Source organism: Ursus arctos, unplaced genomic scaffold, assembly GCF_023065955.2.
Source record: "Ursus arctos isolate Adak ecotype North America unplaced genomic scaffold, UrsArc2.0 scaffold_18, whole genome shotgun sequence".
Taxonomy (NCBI): domain Eukaryota; kingdom Metazoa; phylum Chordata; class Mammalia; order Carnivora; family Ursidae; genus Ursus; species Ursus arctos.
Window position 1 is genome coordinate 55,942,585 of NW_026622852.1, and position 18,587 is coordinate 55,961,171.

The following is an 18,587-nucleotide window of genomic DNA, read 5'->3' on the forward strand; positions in this document are numbered from 1 at the left end:
CTGAGCCAGTAAGGGCCGCTGTGGACAGGGCAGGTGCTCGAACGCTCCATTCTGGTGGTAGTCCTTTTGTGCTGGTTCTGGGGTGAGGAGGAGGCCGTCTTCCCAGCTTCAGGGCCAGCAGCTTGCCACAAAGACTGCTGCAGTTAGTTGCTCCAAACAGACCCAGTTATGAAGGAGAACAATCCAGAATCCTCATTATTCAGGGTTGGTATGCAGCCTCCCTGTAGGCCCACACCACTGCCAGCACAGCACTTACAGGAGCCTTAGGAGGCCCAGGGCCTGGCACAAAAACCTTCATTAGGGCAACAGAGCAACTGTTGTGGCTGCCGTTGCGCGGTGGGGCGGGTTCCAACTCTGCCCCAGGCACGTAACCTGGGCCCTTCCCTCCCACCCGAGCCTGTGTTCCTCTCCTTCCACTGCGAGTCTCCTCTGCTGGGCGCTAGCCAGCCATCGGGGTGGCCAGGAGAGGGGATTTGGGATTTGTACTGGGAGGGGACCAGAGAGGGACAGGACCTTGCTAAGGCTGTGGGTGGCAGGACCTGCTGCTAGGGTTTGCCAGCCGGGGAGTGAGAACAGCACAGTCTGGTCTCATGCGTCTTCCTGCCCTCGATCTCTTCTCGGGATCCAGAGAGTAAAAGTGACCTAGAGTGCAGCCTGCCAACCCGTGTCCTTTTCTCTCACTGGAAATGGCCATGGCAGCTATTCTGTAGAGAGCGGGAGCGTGCGTGTGAGCGCGGGGGTGGGGGGGGGGGAGGAGAGGCAGAGGGAGAGAGAGACTCTTAAGCAGGCTCCATGCTCAGCGCAGAGCCAGACGCAGGGCTCGATCTCACGACCTTGAGATCCAAGAGTTGGATGCTTAACCGGCTGAGCGGCCCGGCCGTGGCGGCTTCTGTATAACTTTCCTGCAGTTACTTCAGACAGGATGTAGAGTGAGCGCATAATGCAGTCAGATGAGCATAAGGGAGTCATAACCAAAATAGAGTCTGAAAAGCTGTTCTTAAAAATTTCCTAACAGTTTGTTTCTACAGGGTCATGCAGGTTGATGGTAAGGCTTGACTTTGAGGATCAGCCAGGCTACTTCCTACTAGTTTTCTGGAACCCGGAGAACTGTTCGATTTGTGAGCTCCTGGGAAGTAGCTGTAATACCTGGGTGGTTGTAGGAAGTAGACGAGCTGACACCGGTCAGGTGCCGTTGTCGTCATTCTGCTCAGACGGTAGATGCTACAGACTCAGTAATGACGCGGATGTGTTGTGCATTTATCTCACCGCAAGCGTTGAAATGCCTCTGCCACCAGAAGTTCCAGAGAGAGAGGACAAGTCCTCCCTCCCTCCTTATGTGGGGTCCTGCTGTCATTGGCCCAGAAAGGGCCAGGGGATCTGAATGAGACCGGTTGTGCTGAAGCAGTCAGCCAGGGGAAGGTCGAGACGGAGCACCGGATGAGGCAGCGGACCCCAGATGCTGGTCCTCTGTTCCACCGGGCCACGTCCTTCCTTGGGGTATCAGGGAGGTGACGGGGTGAGGGCCACCACTGCTGGGACTCCATGCTTAAGTTTGGAGAACACAAAAATGTCACTGTCTAGAAGCTTCTAGAAGCTTCTGTTGTAGGTAGAAGGTGAAGTGAGAGGAGATCAGTGGCCTTCATTTTGTAGTAAGGCTGCACGCTGGGTTCCTTGGGTCATGTCAACCCTGGAAGCACGCGCGTGTGTGTGCGTGTGTGTGTGTGTGTGTAGCGTTTGGCTTCAGCTTACTGGTGAGCCCCTGGCATTGGGGGAGACTGGCCGAGCAGACTGCTCCCCTCCTTGGGTCTTGTTGGACGGAATAAGTGACCGGAAGGCTCTGCCGAGCAGATGTCTTCCTCACAGCCTCTTGTTGCTCGTGGAGTGCGGATCAGCTGACAGGGTCGTCTTTGGAGGGCACTTGGGCCATACCTTGTAAACTTCAAAACCAGCAGCTCCACGTCTAAGAACTTAGATTACTGAATAACACGAAAGTGCACAAAGACATGTATAAAAAAGTGCTCATTGCAGTTTTGCCAATAATGGGAGAAACAATTGAGGATTGGGACCCATCCAGTTGTACGGTGTCTCTAAAACAAAGAGGTAGATCCGTGTGCTGTCCCAAAAGCACGTTAGATACGTTAAGTACAAAACAAGTTACGAATTATATGTGTGGTGTTATCCCACTCATGTTAAAAAAATACTATGTTAACATATATAGCAAAATCTGCTTGGCGTTTCTCTCTGGAGGACGAGATCGTGACAAATTCTGTGTTATATATATTTATAAATTTATTTTTACTCTGGGCACATATTTCTTTTATAAGCCAAGAGAAAAATCACATCTCGAAGCCATCAGCCCCCTGCGCTGCCGCGAGCTCTTGGTCAGGAGTCCGGGGCTCCGAGCCCCTTCCCTGTGCTGACTCAGTTTCCCTGTTGGCAGCTCCTCCAGCACTTGCTTACGGTGAGCTGCCAGGTTGTGCAGGAGCAGCTCTGTCGGGGGCCAAGGACTGTCCTGCCCGGCAGACGGCAGCGGGTAGGCCTCGGAGGGGGCCTAGCTTCTTGTGGGCTCTGCGCCGTGAGAGTCTGCCGGGGGGCTGATGTGCTGCCGCCGAGGCTCCAGGAGGCACGGAGGGGCGCACGCACACCCACGCCTGTCTGACCCCCGTGCCCCCTGCCTTGTCCAGTTCCAGTGCGACGGGCTCTCCGCCGCCGGAGTCGCTGCCGCAGCCGGGTTTGCAGAGGCCTGTCTCCAGCTTACAGAAGCCGACACAGTCGAGCAGCCAGGAGGTAGGTGCTGCGTGACCCGCTCCCAGAGGCAAGCCTGGCGGGGGGGCCGTGGGGCGGGAGCACGGACACTGTCATGGTTCCCGTGAGGGACTTGGATCTGCAGATTTGGAGAAAGACCCCAGACCTTGAATAGAGTACGGACACCTGATTTGCTTCCTGGTGATTTACCTTGAAGCGAGGTCACTGGGGTGAGCTACAGGCCAGATCAGGGTCCCCCGGTTGTGCTCCATAGGGACCGGTTAGGTCACAGGAAGGTTCGGGGGTCAGGTGAGTTGAAAAACAAAATTAAGTTCCTTAACTGTCAGACCTCTCGTCAGTGTCTCTAGTGTGCCCGTGTGTGCTGTGACTCTGGAAGACGTAGTGGACGGCATTCCCTGAGCCCATCTGTTCTAGGAAACCTGTCTCCCTGAACGTCTTCAAAAACTAGTGTCTCTAAGAACACGCTTCGGGAAATACTAACGTATGACCCTTTATTTGTTGATGCGTTTGAAGTGTTCTCCCCGGGGGTGCCTGGCTGGCTTAGTCAGTGGAGCATGCGACTCTTGATCTTGGGGTGGTGAGTTCAAGTCCCGTGTTGGGTATGGAGATTACTTAAAAAAATAAAATCTTAAAAGTAGAAGTTAGGTAGGTAGATAGTAGGTAGGTAGGTAGTGTTTCCCTAAACAGAAAGTCGGGCTTTAATGAAGCAGGGGCTCATAATGTACTCAGTCCATCGGGGTCTGTCTGTGGGTTTCATGGATCAGCAGGAGGATACACTTAGCTGGTAGCTAGAAATCCAGATGAGACGTCTGCAGACCTTTTAGACGACCCCAGGACGTGTAGACAGATGCCTAGCATTCAACAGCTCTCTGGAAAACAGCCTGCACTACTGTATTTTCGTTTTGTATTGCTCCCTGGGCAACAGAAGGTCTGAGATGCCACCCCCAACCACTGGGGAGAGGGTATGGCTTTGCCGGAAGGGCACCCTCCCCCACCCAACGCTGAACTGTGCTTTTGAAATTAAAGGAAAAGGTAAAAGAAGTCCGTGTTCCTGCGAAGGTCCGTGTGTTTGGCTTGAATGCACTAGTGCCTGGCACCCGGTCCCAGAGCAGAGTTGGGTTTGGGTCTTTCTCCTGAAGTTGGAAGCTAAGAGACTGGGGGAGCCTTGGTTTTGCAGTCCTTGCTGTACGTCACACTTACCTTAGGAGCTGTTAGAAATGGGTCTGTGCGCGTCCCCCGGTACTGCAGAGTCTGGGTCGGGGCCTGGCGTGGTCCTAGCATCTGTTGAGAAGAGCTGCTGAGGGTCAGAGCCCCATCAGCCAGCATGCTGGTCACTCTGCCCAGGGCTCGCCTCTTCCCACCGGGTGGCAGTGAGAAGGGTCCCCCGGTGTTTCCCAGCCTCTAAAGCCTAGCCTCGGAGGCACAACAGCGCTTCCGCTCTTGTTACAGGCACGCCAGGAACTCTGACGGCAGCATTAATACCACTTCTTGGCCCTGGAGTCCTTCTCTTCCCGTTTGGTGCCTTTGGTGGGCGAGGGCAGGGGCACCAGGGCACTGGCTGCAGACCCCGAGTGGGAGGCTGTGGGATACGGGGGCCCGGTGCCCCTGTGCTGCCCGAGGGACTGGCCAGTCCCAGCGGCTCTGCCGTCCCAGGGCACTCAGGGCAACTCCCGATAGTGGATTGTGAGACCTAGCCAGCTCTGCAGGAAATGCGAGAGCCGCCCGCCCTGAGTGTGGTGGTGCCGGTGGCAGGGCTGGACGGGAAGGGTACTTATGTGATGTGAGGTCTGACCCGGGAAATGCCGAGGTGTCACGCTGCGCCAGCTTTGTTTCGTGCATTTTTACCTTCCGTTGGAGGGGGAAGGCTGCTAGGTTGAATGTTGTCAGGAAAAGGCAGGTGGGCTCGTTGGCTGGAGACTCGACGCGGCTTGGAACACAGGCTGAGCGGGGACGAGTCCTGGTCCTGCTTTCCTAATTGGGACTAGTCAGTCCTTTCTGAGCCTCAGTTGGGATACGACTAGAACCTTCCCAGGGTGTGGGAGGATTTGCTCAGGTGCGGTGTGCCTGGCATGACGCCTCGCCTGCAGTGAGCCTTCAGCACAGTTAGCTCCTCGGATCGCGTGCGAGCCAGGCGAGTCCAGATCAGCGAGGAGGAAGGCCTCAGTTGAGTAGTTGTGCCTTGTAGAAGGACAATAATTACGGAAAGTGGGGGAGTGGCCCAGCCAGCGAAAGATCGGGCATGCCCGCTTGCCCATGCCGGTGCTCGTCTGTTAGCAGTGGCACACGGTTTTTGAGACACGGGCTAGAGTTGGGGTCTGGTCTTTATCTCTAGAGCAAGGCACAGTAGCTCTGTGTGGGCACAAGAGGCGACCTGACAGAATGTTCTGGAGTGCAGCCTGAAGGGGACGTGGGCTTGAGTCCTGGCTTTGCTGTGGGTCCAGCTGCGTGAGCCGGCCGTCCCCTCCATCCTGCCCCTCACCTGTGCTGCGGGCCCCGCAGCTCCTGACGCTCAGGGAAGCTGGGCGGAGAGCAGGCCGATGGGGCCGGCTCCATTCTCGTGTCCTTCCTTCTTTCAGAACACAAATTCAGTGCCAGGTGGACCAAAGTCATGGGCACAGCTGAATGGAAAGCCAGCAGGACACGAAGGTGGTAAGTGTGGGCGGGTGGTGTTGGGCTGGGTGTGGGGGAGGGACGAGTACCTTTTCTGGACTGGTCTTGGCAGCCCTTGGCCTAAAGCTTTGTGGAATCTCTCACCTGAGCGAGCTGCTCTGTGGAGCCTTTCCCTCTGCCCCAGGGGTGGGAGCGCTGACTCCGCAAAGCTTGTCGGCTCTTCAGTTTAGTGAATGTTACTAGTAAAGACGTTTCTCCTGAGGTGTGTGGGGAGGCTGGACGCCGGCCCTGCTGCTGACTTGGCTGTGCTGCCGGTGGAGTGGAGACCTGCTCTGCCAGTGCGCGTCTGCTCCCTCTCTCCCGGGCCTGCGAGGAGGGGGTGTTCGGTGGTGCGGCGTGAGCTTCGGGCCTGGGTTTATAAATACGCCGGCCCTGGGAATTGAGCTGCTCACTCTTTGGACGGTGGCACCGGAGCATTCGTGGCTTACAGGGTACTTGTTCCCGTTTGTGTCGTGTCCGATCTGGGAAGCACTGGGAAGCCACGGTGGCTCCGCCGAGGGAGACGGGGGAGGGGAGCAGAAGGATGAGGTGCTCAGTGCTCAGTGACTCCTGAGCAGCTCACCAGAGGGCTTCCCAGGCAGGCCTGAGCGCACTCGAGCAGAGAGGCCAACCAGACTCCCCACCACCAGCGGCAGGAACTCTCCGAGAACGTGGCCCCAGGCTTAGCGGATGCTTTTGAGAGAAGCCAAAAATCCAGATTTTGCTACACGAGTCCCCCTGATTTGTCACTGTTAGCTCAAGTATTTCTAGCACCCTGTGCAGACCAGACAGCACGATGCCTTCGCGCTGCCGGGAGAGGGCTGCTGGTGGGGGTGGGAGTCCGTGATCGCTCCTCCTTCTGCAAAGAGCACTGGCTGCGTTGTGCGCCCTTTGCCCCCCTGGGCCTTCTGTGCCCGACAGCCGAGGCTTTGCCAGCGACCTTCTGTAGCTTGTGTAGAAAAACAGCGAACGTCCTGCCTGCCCCGAGCCCTCCCCCGCTTGCCCGGCGCACGTGCCCCTTCTGGGTGGGAATCACTGCGTGGCTGGAGGCCGGGTGCTCAGTCTCTGGTGGAGAATGACGCATCCGTCAGCAGCGTGCCAAGTGCTGTCAGGCTCCAGCTCCTCCAGAGCAGCTCAGGGCAGGGGAGCTTGGCCTGCATCTGCCCGTCTGAAGGGGAGCTTTCCGGACTCTCTGGGCTCCGGGCTGACAGGGGGGTGGGGTGGGGGGCTGCGACAAGCATCGCAGTGCCCTACGGTTAGGTCTTTAAAGAGGCTTTATAAAGAGCACTCACTAGTTGTTTTCATGGTGTTCTTTGCTTTCTAAAGCCTTTATTCTGTAAGGCTAGAACTTGTTTTGAAGTAAATCAAATATATTCATTTGTATTTAAAAAGAACCACGGGGGCACCTGGGTGGCTCAGTCGGTGGAGTGCCTGCCTTCGGCTCAGGTCCTGATCCCGGGGTCCTGGGGTCAAGGCCCCGTAGGACCCCCTCATCAGTGGGGAGCCTGCTTCTTCCTCTCCCTCTGCCTGCTGCTCCCCCTGCTTGTGTGCACGCTCTCTGTCAAATAAAATCTTAAAAAAATAAAAAAACAACCTACAGAGGTTGAAAAAATCCTAGTGTAAGTTGGCAGAACCCCTGTGGAGGGCAGCTTGGCCCTGCCCATCCACATACAACACACAGCCTTTGACCCAGCAGTTCCGCTGTGTGGAAAGCCCCCTGGAGTGAAACCTGCCCGTGTGAGAAATGACAGATACAGGATACTCCTTGCAACATCGTAATAGCAAAAGATTGGAAATAATCACTTGAAATGTCCATCAGATTTTGGTGCTTTGGTGCTTTTAATGAAATACTACTTGCCTATAAGAAAAAAAGCATTTTTACGTGGATCTGGCAAGATCCCTAGGATGTGTGATACATGCTTAAATGAAAAACCGTGCAGAGCAGTACGTACAGTGTGTTACTGCTATTCCAGAAAAGAAGATTGAGCTGAGGGAAAATAAGCTTCTAAAACGTGGACACGTATTAGAGCAGAGTCTCCGGAAGGGAGCATCCAAGGAAGGGAGGGAATGGGACTGGAAGCCCGTTTTCTGGGGGCGTCGGAAGGGGGGGGGGACGTGTGGGGGGGTGATGTCCATTTGTACCTTTCTACGGCTTCTTACTTTTGAACCTTGTGATTCTGTTTCCTATAAAAAATAAGATGTGATTAAGAAAATAATTCCAAAACATGACAAAATCCTCTGTGAATGTCCGATTGCTCTTCTTGGAGGCAGCAGAACCCAGGCGCCCAGGAGGAGGGACAGACGCGTCCTGGGCCCAGGCGGGGGCTGGGGTGCTGCGGTCACAGGCCGGTGGTGCCGTCGGGGCTGTGGGCACTTGGCAGTGTGGCCCACAGACCTGTTCTGGCTCTGCACTTCGGAAGGGCTCTTCCTGACTCGATAGATCTCCGTGTGGAAGGGGGTCGTTGGGCCTGTTTCTCCTGCATCAGCCCCGGGGGGCCTGACTGGTGCAGGTGGACGCCAGAGGCTTGCGGCTCATGGCTCGTGGGCTCTGGTGCGGCGGTGGCACCGCCACTGATGGCTCCACCCAGGACCTTAGAAGCCCCTGATGTTCCCGCCTCAGATTCTCACGCAGGGGACACGTGGCACGGGATTGGAGGTGAACCCCCTGAGCAGTGCCCCTTAAGGAATGCTGCTGCTTTGGTTTGAGGCTTTGAGTTCTTCCTGTTATCTGTCTTATCCTTGGAGGCTAAGTTTAATTCACGCGTAGAGTAAGACCTTCGTGACTGCTGAGGCAGAAAAAAGGACCGAGTGTTTGTTTTTAAGCTTCAGATCCGTATTTTTAAAGCACGACTTTCATATTTCATCCTTGCCAATGGTTTTTTAATGTGCCCGAGTGACTCTGAGTCGACGTCCCCCTTCACAGAGCAGCAGAGCCCCTTTGTGACACGTGGAGATTGTCTCTCAGGTTAGACATCAGCGAAGAATGTGTCGGGTTGTCACCCTGGCAGGTTTATTTGACCCTGGACCTTTTCACTGAGTGGGGTGGTGAATGAATCGCTGCCTTGCGCGTCTGCACTAGTCCCAGCTGCACGTTTCTGGCCAAGTCCTCCGTAGTTCACCGGTCCGTGGCTCAGTGGTGCTGAGAATACCTGGGGGGGATGTTTGACTTTGTTGTGTAGGGAGCAGGGCATAGCACAGTTGGACGTTGTGTCGTGTGCTGTAACTGTTAAGTTTATATGCTGCTGGGCATTTGGTCCAGATAAAAGCATCAGATCTCACTCTGGACCCTAAAATGCGCCATTTCCTATTAGCCCTTCTTCTAAAAGATGATTGCAGGCTCCTGGTGCTGAGTGCTGGGGGGGCTCCCCTAACGTTCAAGAAGAGTTTCCTCTCCGAGGCGCCTGTAGCATTGGGGAGCGGATGGGAGAGCAGAGGAAGGAAGAGATCCCAGGATTGTGGGAGTGAAATGTTTATGGCTCACGTGGGTAAATCTGGGGTGGAGGCCTTGGGGAGGCGGGGTGTGTGTGTGGGGGGGTGCCTTCTGTTGGCTTTACGTCCACACAAAGCGGTTGACCTCCTTCGGCTGATTTCCCTGAAGACTCTACTGCCCTTTTCTAGGAGTGGGGAAGGGTCTGGGCTGGAGCGGCGGTGCCGTGCTCTCCCCTGCCCTGTGTCAGCCCCTGCAGGCCGGCCGTCCGCGTCCGACTCTGCGTATTCCGCAGGGAGCGCCCGGCGCCCGAGCAGACGGCACAGGTAGCAGGAGCCTGCTCCAGGCGCCGTGGCTTCTGACCCGCGGGGCTGCTGAGGCCCACAGCCCTTGGTGCCCCTCTCATTGCCCCTCACCGAGTCCTCTGCTTTTCTCGGCAGGTTTAAGGGGCTCAAGCCGACTGTTATCCTTCTCTCCCGAGGAGTTTCCGACGCTGAAAGCAGCTGGAGGGCAGGACAAGGCTGGCAAGGAAAGGGGCGTCTTCGATCTGTCGTATGGGCCAGGACCAAGCCTCCGCCCTCAGAGTAAGTGCACTGCGGTCTCCGACTGGGCACGTGTGGGAGCAGCGGACTGCCCTCCTCTTTCTGCCTTCCTGCCTCTTAGAAGCACGAGTGCTCTCAGCGAGCTGGTGCTCCCAGGCCCCAGGCTCTGCCCGGAAAGCATGCTTTCTGACCCTGTACCTGTCCCCTGCCTCTGTGGGACTTCTCCCCAGGCTGGTCTGCAGGTCACTCCTCCTTTCTCGTCTTTCGGGGTGAGCCGGGCCCATCTGCTTCCCCCACTGTCACCGCATTCGTTCTGCTGTGCTTGGGTGCTCGCGGCAAAGACAGACCCGGGGCCCGTCCACTTCGTCCCCGATTCTGGAGCCTGTTTTCTAAGCCAGTGGTGCCTAACCCTAGTCAAATCTTAGCCCTCGGCCGTCCCCAGCCAAATCGGAATCTCTGCGTTTTAGCATGCTCCCCTGGGGATTATGTGCTGCTGGCCTAGAACTCGTCTCCCTCATCTGGGGTCTGGCCAAGGAGTGACAGGATTATATAGCAGTGCTTAACGGCCTTGAGTGGTTAGAGATGAAGATTTTGTTTGGGAATGAGATTTTCCATCTGTTCTGACCAGGGATTGTGAAATAGTTCTTGTCTTTTTGTTTGTTTGTTTGGGGGTGGGTGGGGAAAGGGAAGCCTTGATTAGGTCTCGAAACATGAGGGACTTCTGTCCACTTGTCGTAATTAATCCGTAAGGTTTCTCAGTGTCAGAACTGATAACCTGTAAATGAAACGATCTCGAGGTGACTCAGTGGCGCATACTACCTTCCAGTGGCCTATGCTGGGTGATGTTGTCTGCTCCAAGTAATGCAACCAGATTCCTCAAACCAAGCATCGTAGCTTTCTGGGATTAAAATCAGCTGCTTCATAGGACTACAGAAATTTAGAACCAGAAGAAGCTTCTGGGCTCAGTTCTATCTCTTCATTTGAGAAGATGAAGCCGGTGTGTGGCCAGAGTGGTGACCATAGCACTCGCCCAAGATTGCAGTCAGGGTGGTTGAATGGCTGGGAGCTGACCCTGGTTTTGTGGCTCCTGTGCTGTGTCTCTTTCTCTTAGCGGTCACGTACTCAGGGACTCATGCTTCAACTCCTAACCAAACATTGACCGAGAAGGGGCGGGCTCATCTGATTTCTCGTTGACCTCTAATCCCCCCAGATCGTGTTAAACTTGACAGTGGGAAACATCATCTTGAAAAGGTAGATAGGTTGGCAGGTTTTAGTCTGTGACCCGCAGGAGAACCCCCTGAGCTGGGGCAGGAACAAGTGGGTGTGAAGGCCTGGTGGGTAGGGCCACAGACCCAGACCCTTCCGCACTCCGACTTGGAGGGGGGCTCTGCTTTACCTCATGAACTGCAGAATCTCTGACCAGAGCGGTCCCTGCGAAACAGAGTTGCAACACGTCAGGACTTAACACCAGTTTTCAAGGTTTTATTTCTAAGTCATCTCTGCCCCCAACACGGGGCTCAGACTCACAGCCCCCAGATCAGGAGTCATATGCTCTACCGACTGAGCCGGCCGGACCCCCCGGGACTTACTCCGGTTTTGATGTAAAGCCCAGCACCCAGCCTGGTGCTGATCCTGATGGGTCAGTGTTTGTGCGAGAAGTTAACCCCGGGCTGTTTTCATCGAGGCTGTCCTGATTTCTTCATGTTAGTTCTGTGGGTACGTGTGGTTTCTGTTAATTAACGAAGACCATGTCTTGTTTACACTCGCCTTCTCTGTGAGCGGACCTTGTTTTGTATCTCTCTTACACCAGACTTCCCACAGCAAGTTCCTACTCAGGGGCCAGGTCTGCCCTCCACCTTCCCCGACAGATTCGACCACTTGACTCGACTCTTCACTCTTGGGTTTTTGTTTTTGTTTTTGGTGAATGAGGGGGTCCCTTGACCTTCAGAACCTCACACAATCCCTCCTCCCCCCTCCTCTTTCCTCTCCCCTTTTGCCCCCTTTCAATTTCCAGATGTGACAAGCTGGAGGGAGGGCGGTGGGCGAAACATAATTTCTGCCACGTCTCTGAGCGCCTCCCCAACTGAGCTGGGCAGCAGGAACTCGAGTGCGGGAGACGGAGCCCCCTCCTCGGCATGTACCAGCGATTCTAAGGACCCCTCTCTCCGCCCGGCTCAGCCTGTCCGCAAAGGGGCTTCACAGTTCATGGGAAATGTGTACCACCCACCTACATACCATGACATGCTTCCTGCTTTTGTAAGTTCTCAGAGTATGCGTTTTTTTTTTCCCATGAAGTTGGATTGCTCGTGTCCAGCAGAACTTCCTCTAAGTGGTTGAATGTCCACCTCGGTTCTCCTCCCAGTGTCTTTGCCCTGATATGCCCTACCTTGGAAGTTTCCATTACTTCTGCATTTTTCTCTCCCCCTTTTCAAATCTTAAGGGTCTTCGGCTTCTTTCCCTGGTGATGTGGATATTATTTTAGCCTTGGTTCTTTAGAAAAAGGAGAGGCAGGCATTGCCTACGACACCCCAAGTCCCCAGGTGTACTTCCTGACAGCAGGAAAGAGTTAGGGGAGACGGGGGTAGGATTAACTGGGCAGTTCCAAGACTTGCGTGTCTCTTCTTCCCAGTTTCCATTTTCCAAAACAAATTCTGACGCAAGCAGAACTTAGCACGTGAGCCATTACCAGAAAATCCTATTCGTTGATGTTATGTTTCAGATGTGTTCACCGCAGTCATCAGAGAACCAGGGTACAGTGGAACGAGGATCTTTTCCCCTTCCCCAGCTCCGTCTTGAACCCCGTGTTCCTTTTAGACAGTTCCAGATGAATGACCAAGATGGGTAAGGCTTCTGTATTATAGTCACATATGTAGCGCGGGCCCCCTGCTTGGGCGCGTTGGACAAGAGCGTGGGCCGCCATACGGAGGTGCTTTGTCTTCTGGACACCACGGCGGACCGGAAAAGCCACTCCGAGCTGCAGGGTGTGTGGGGCGGCTGGGATCTGGAGCTGGACGGGGTTGGGTTAGGATTGTACGTTTCTGACAGAGTTGAAGCTTTGGCACGTTTTTGGGGTGCTGACCTGGGCGTTGTGCTGAGTATAGAAAACTGCAGAACGAGGCAGAACTTCTCTCTGGGATATGTTTGTTCGTTATAGGTTTCTTTTAAAAGGAGATGATTTAAATATTAAATGCAGCCATGAACCTTTGCAATGTAGGACTTATTTTGGGGAGAAGTATTGGGTTTTGCTTCCATCTGTATACTTGACGTGAGGCCAGATCTTTGCTCTTCTCGCCCTCGTCAGAAAAGAAAGCAGGCTGGGAACGACTCGCCCCATCCGCCCGCTGAGGCAGCTGGTGGGCCGGGCGCCGCGGCCCACTATCATCAACGCTGAAAACCTGAAGGGCCTGGATGACCTGGACGCCGACGCTGACGACGGCTGGGCAGGTGGGTTGTGGGGCTTTCAGGGCCAGAGTCGCTGGCCGGGCTGCGAAGTAGGTGGTGTCCCCGCGGGCCGGAGCGGGGCTGTGGGGCGGGCGGCAGCTGCAGGGCCCTCCTGGGTGCTCGCCAGCCGTGGCTGCCTCACCGAGCCGTGGCTTCCGGGGGTCTTCCTCTTGCTCTTAGATGCAGGGGAGGTTTTGTTAACGTTCTAAAACGACTTTTTAGAATGGAAAAGTTAAAACTGTAAATGGGGCAGCGAACCCCCAGCTTCCCGTCACCTAGCTTTAACAAGTACCACGCCCTGTCCGCCAGCCCGATTGTTTTTCTTAAAATTCTTTTTGTTTGCTTTCAAGTAAATTTTAATTACACTGAAGGTGCTCATTTCACTGTGCAGTTTTGACAGAGGGATACATGTGTGTAGCACACCTCCCATTGAGAGGACTTTCCAGAACTTTCCCCCACCAGCCAGCCAGCCAGCCTTCCTCCCCCGGTGCTGCCCAGGGCCTCCCCTCTTCTGAGGGAGGTTCCGTTATGAATCATATTTTCATTTGTCTTCGGTAAATACCCAGGAATGGAATCGTCAGGTCAAAGGGAAGATGTGCGGTTGGGCCTGTGAGACCCACCTACACCTTTCTCCGTGGTGGCTGTGCCAGGTTGTGTTCCTGGCAGCAGGGTTTGAGAACTGGGTTTCTCGGCGCCCTCACAACACTTCCACGTGATTAGTCTTTTTAATTTTAGCCATTCTAGTGGGTGTGTAGTGGTGTCTCATTGTGCTTTTCATTTGCATTTTGCTGATGACTAATGATGATGAACAAGTTTTCATGTGTTATTTGGCTACTGGTGTATTTTATTTATTTTTTCTTTCTCAGTGGTAGGGTACAAGTCATGGATGCAAGTCCTTTGCAACTTAATGTTTTACAAATATTTTTTCCCATTGTTTGCCTTCTTTGTCGTTTTTTTTTTTTTTCTCAAGATTTATTTATTCATCTGAGAGAGGGTGAGAGGGAGAGAGAGCACGAGCATAGAGTCGGGGAAAGGGCAGAGGGCAAGAGAGATTAATCTGAGAATCTCAAGCAGACTCCACGCTGAGGGCAGAGCCCGACATGGGGCTCGATCCCAGGACGCGTGAGAGCATGACCTGAGCCGAAACCAAGAGTTGGACACTTAACCGACAGCCACCTGGGCCCCTCTTGTCTGTTCATTTTTTTAGCACTGGGTTTTGATGAGCTGAAGTTTTTTTTTATTTTGATGAAGCTGAATGTATTCATTGTGTTTTTTATAGTTATTTCTTTTGCGTCCTGTCTAAAAATCTTTGTCTCCCCCTGACAGCAAAGATACTCCCTTATTTTCTACAGTTTCAACTCTTGTTTTTGGGTCCGTGGTCTGTGTTGAATGAATTTTTGTGCGTAAGCTAGGAGTTGGCCCATTTTAATCCGTAAGGATCTCTAGTGGTTCTGCACCATTTGTTAGGACTTCCCTCTCCCTATTGAATTTTGCTTTGGCACCTTTGCCAAAAATGAATTGACCAGGTAAGTGTGGGTCTGTTTCTGGACGCTGTTTGTTCCCTTGATGTATTTATTCATCCTCAGGGCAACACCACACTGTCGCTTCATAGTGAGTCTTAAATGCAGGTCGCGTAAGTTTTCCAGCCTTGTTCCTTTTCAAGATCGACTATTTTTTCAAGATTTTTCTACTATAAGGTCTTTCCATTCCCATATGAACTTAGAATCGGCCTGTCAGTATTTACAAAAAGCCCGCAGGCATTTTGGTTAGAACTGTGTTGGATGTATTTCTGGATAAAATGATACTTTAGTTTTGAATCTTCCCCCCTGGGAACTTGGTGAATCTGATTTTTCTCAGCTGTGTTTCACCGTTTTCAGTGTGGAGGTCTTGAATATCTTTTGTTAAGTTTATTCCGAAGTGGTTTATATTTTTTGGTGCTGCTGTAAATGGCATTGATTTTTTTTTAATTTAATTTCATTTTCATATTTTGTGTTGTATAAACAGTTGATTTTTGTGTATGGACCTGTACCAGGCACTTTGCTGAATTTCACTGATTAGTTTTGCTGGTTTTTGTTGATTTCTTAGAATTTTCTACATAAACCATCACGTTGCCTATAAAGAGGGAGACTTTTGTGTCTTCTTTTCAGATAATATGCCCTTTATTTCTTTTTCTTGTCTAAATGCAGTGTGGTACTTCCAGTACAGTGCTTTGTTCAAGCTCTTTGTTCCTTATCTTGGGGAGAAAGTGTTTAGTGTTTCACCGTTAAATCAGATGTCAGCTATAGGGTTTTGGGTGTTCTGTATCAGATGGAGGGATTTCCTTCTATTTCTAGTTTGCTGAGTGTTTTGTTTTTTAAATCATGAATTGGTATTGAATTTTGTTAAATAACTTTTTCTTTGTCTGTGATCATAAGATTTTTCTCCTTTATTTTGGTGATTTGGAGGACTGCATTAATTGGTTGATATTTATTTATTTATTTATTTATGTATGTATGTATGTATGTATGTATTTATGTATTTATTTTTAGTGCTAAGCCAACCTTGCATTCCCAGAATAAACTCTACCTTTTTGTATGCCTAGATTCAGTGCGCTGATGCTTTATTAAGGTTCTTGGTGTCTGTATCCGTGGCAGATACTGTTCTCTGATTTTCTTTTCTTTTAATGTCTTTGTTGGGTTTTGATCCTGGGTTATGCTGGACTCCTAAGAGGAGTGGGAAAATGTTCCTTCTTTACTTTTGGAAAGAGTTTCTGTAAGTTCGATATTGTTTCTCTCATAAACGATTGATAAAATTCACCAGTGAAATGATTTGACCCTGGAGTTTTCTTTGTGGTGACATATTTGATAATAAATTTAGTTTCTTTGATTAATTACAGGGCTACTCAGATTTCCTTTGTTGTTTTTGTCAGTACTTAATAAGTTGTGTTTTTCAAGGGATTAGTTCATTTCTGTTGAGTTGAATTTATTGGTGTAAAGTTGTTGATCTCATTCCTTTTCCTTTTGATTCCTTAGGCTCTGCGGTGACAGTCCCTCTTTCATTCCCAGTAATTGGGTAATTTGTATTTTTCCTCTTTTTCTTACTCACTTCTGCCAAGGAGTTATTCTTTTTTATTAATCTTTCTCTCTTAAGAGGCAGTTTTGGGCTTTAATTTTCTCCATTGTTGGATTGTTTTCTATTTTATTTATCTGTTCATTTTAATTATTAGGGCTTTCAGGATTTCTGATTTAATTTCATTATAGTCTGAGAGCAGACACTGTATGATTTCAGTTCTTTTCAGCGTACTGAGACGTACTTTATGACCAGGATATCATCTGTCTTGGTGACAATTTCAAGTGCATTTGAAAAGAATGTGTATACAGTTGTTGAGCGTGTATAAATACCAGTTTAGTCACTGTCGAAGTGGTTGATAGTGTCCTTTGGCTGTTACATACTTATATTTTTGTCTGATTCTCTCAGTTACCAAATGAGATGTGAAATTCTCCACTGTGAGTGCGGGTTTATTTATTTCTCCCTTTAATTCTGTCAGGTTTCTGCTTCAGTGGTTCCGAAGCTGTTATCAGGCATATGCACGTTTGTAATGTTTATGACTGATCTCTTGAGCCTTTGTATTGTTTTCAGATGTCCTTTATCACTAGAAATGCTTCTTGTCTTGGGGGGGTCTCTTCTGTCCTATGTTAGATCATTGCTCTGATGTTAACTGTTTTCACAGCGTGTCTTTTTTTCTTTAATCTCTTTCCTCTCAACCGTTCGTGTTTGTATTGAAACTCAGGATCTGGACAGCATATAGTTAACACTTGCTTTTTCATCACATCTGCTTTGTAATTGTATTGGACTTTTCGTTTCCTTTTTTAAAAGCTATAGTTCACATAACAAATTTCACATACCATTAAATCTGTCCTTCCGAAGTCCACAGTTCAGTGGGTTTAGTACATTCACACGCTTGTGCAGCCCTTTCCACTGTCCGGTTCCAGAACATTTCCATCACCCACAAAACCAGCACACTGTACCATTAGAAGCCACTCCCAGTTACCCCCACCCCCGCACAAAGCCTCTGGCAACCACTGATTTACTTTCTGTCTCTGTGGTTTTGCCTATTCTGGACATTTCATATAAATGGAAGCACACCGTATAGTGTGTGGCCTTTGCTGTCTGGCTTCTCTCACTGAGCATGTTTTCAAGATTCATCTTGTTGAGATGTGTGTCCGTATTCATTTTTATGGCCAAAATACTATTTCCCTGTTTGGATCTCCCACGTTTTGTATGCCCACTTGTCAGTTGGTGGGCACTTACTGCCCCCTGAGCCCCTCGGGCCGGGGAGTGCCCTGGGGCCCAGCAGCAGCTCACAGATCCCCCTGGCCAAGCCTCTGTGTTGCCAGGTTGGACTCCCGTCTAGTTTTGCCTGCTTTTTTGTTCACTCTTCCGTACCTTCTAATATGTTTGTGAAATATTTTGTCCCGATTCAAGAACTGTTATCTGGAAAGGTTAATCTGACCGGGCTGCCTTGCCATCACCCGAAGCCAGAGCTGTCCCTCCCTTTATCTGCGGTATTTGTCGTGGTGGCGCTTGGCCGGGTTGCCCTTGTCCTCCGTTGCGCCAGTATGAGCCCTGACTGGAGGAAAGCCCCAGCGTGGCGCTCTTAGCACTGCTGAGACTTGGCTTCTCGTGGTCTCCCTGGCCCTCCTCCTGTTGTAGGCCTTCATGAGGAAGTGGACTACTCCGAGAAACTGAAGTTCAGTGATGATGAAGAGGAGGAAGAAGTTGGGAAGGATGGCAGGCCGAAGTGGTAAGGATTCCCCCATCACTGCTCCTAGCGCCGCTCCTTGGGGCTTCACCACAACGGATGCACACGCGTCCCTGCTGATCGCTGCGGCCGTGAGCTGGTCCCCGTGCCAAGTGCATTTCCCGGTCACGGGCAGATATGGTTTCCCTTCTGCGGATGGGACGGCTATGTGGGGCGGGAGCCAGGGTGTGCATCCCAGCACGGCTGGCTGGCTGAGTCCTAGTGGTCTTAACCGCTGTGCCAGTGTTTCCCCGAGTGTGTGTGTGCACCGCTTGCTGCACAGATCGCTTGTGGATATGGTGCCCAGAAGGAGTTCTCTGGGGGCACCTGGGTAGCGCAGTCGTTAAGCGTCTGCCTTCGGCTCAGGGTGTGATCCCGGCGTTCTGGGATCGAGTCCCACATCAGGCTCCTCTGCTGGGAGCCTGCTTCTTCCTCTCCCATTCCCCTGCTGTGTTCCCTCTCTCGCTGGCTGTCTCTCTGTCACATAAATAAATAAAATCTTAAAAAAAAAAAAAAGAAAGAAAGAAGGGGTTCTCTGGCCAGGCAAGTTTGGGAAACCACCGGGGTTCAACTTACTCCTTTACTCCACGGTTGCCCCGAGCCTCGGATATGCGTGCTGAAGCACGTCCGGGGGCTTTGGCGAGGTGGAAGAAGCTCTGAATGGGGTATGCCAGATTTCCTGAACTTGCTTGACCACTTCATTCTTTTCTGTCTTTACGGATCATTTCATTGGACTTATTTGACCTATAATGCCCTTTGAAAAATACCTCATTGTAGTTTGGTCCCTCTAGTTCTGTCTTAATACCATTGATTGGATAGTAATTTTTATTTTTAAAGTAAACTCCATCCCTAACATGGGGCTCGAACTCATGACCGTGAGATCAAGAGTTGCATGCTCTACAGACTGAGCCAGCCAGGCTCCCCTGGCTAGTACTTTTTTTTTTTTCTTTTTTTTAAGATTTTATTGGTTTATTTGAGAGAG

The 18,587-nt window shown here is 51.5% G+C and overlaps 1 protein-coding gene across 15 annotated transcripts in view; it reads left to right on the plus strand.

The window, feature by feature from the left end:
- PRRC2B (proline rich coiled-coil 2B) overlaps positions 1-18,587 on the plus strand; it is an 86,317-nt gene that overhangs the window by 29,315 nt on the left and 38,415 nt on the right. For 14 of the 15 annotated variants that reach the window (XM_048223419.2, XM_048223416.2, XM_048223423.2 and 11 more), the window contains exons 4-10: positions 2,685-2,787; positions 5,343-5,415; positions 9,283-9,426; positions 11,399-11,640; positions 12,104-12,225; positions 12,686-12,828; positions 17,518-17,608. In XM_048223419.2, the coding sequence (XP_048079376.1) occupies positions 2,685-2,787; positions 5,343-5,415; positions 9,283-9,426; positions 11,399-11,640; positions 12,104-12,225; positions 12,686-12,828; positions 17,518-17,608 (918 nt within the window). Of the gene's footprint in view, positions 1-2,684; positions 2,788-5,342; positions 5,416-9,282; positions 9,427-11,398; positions 11,641-12,103; positions 12,226-12,685; positions 12,829-17,517; positions 17,609-18,587 lie in introns of those variants that run through there. The other variant, XM_026514219.4, reaches the window with a different exon arrangement.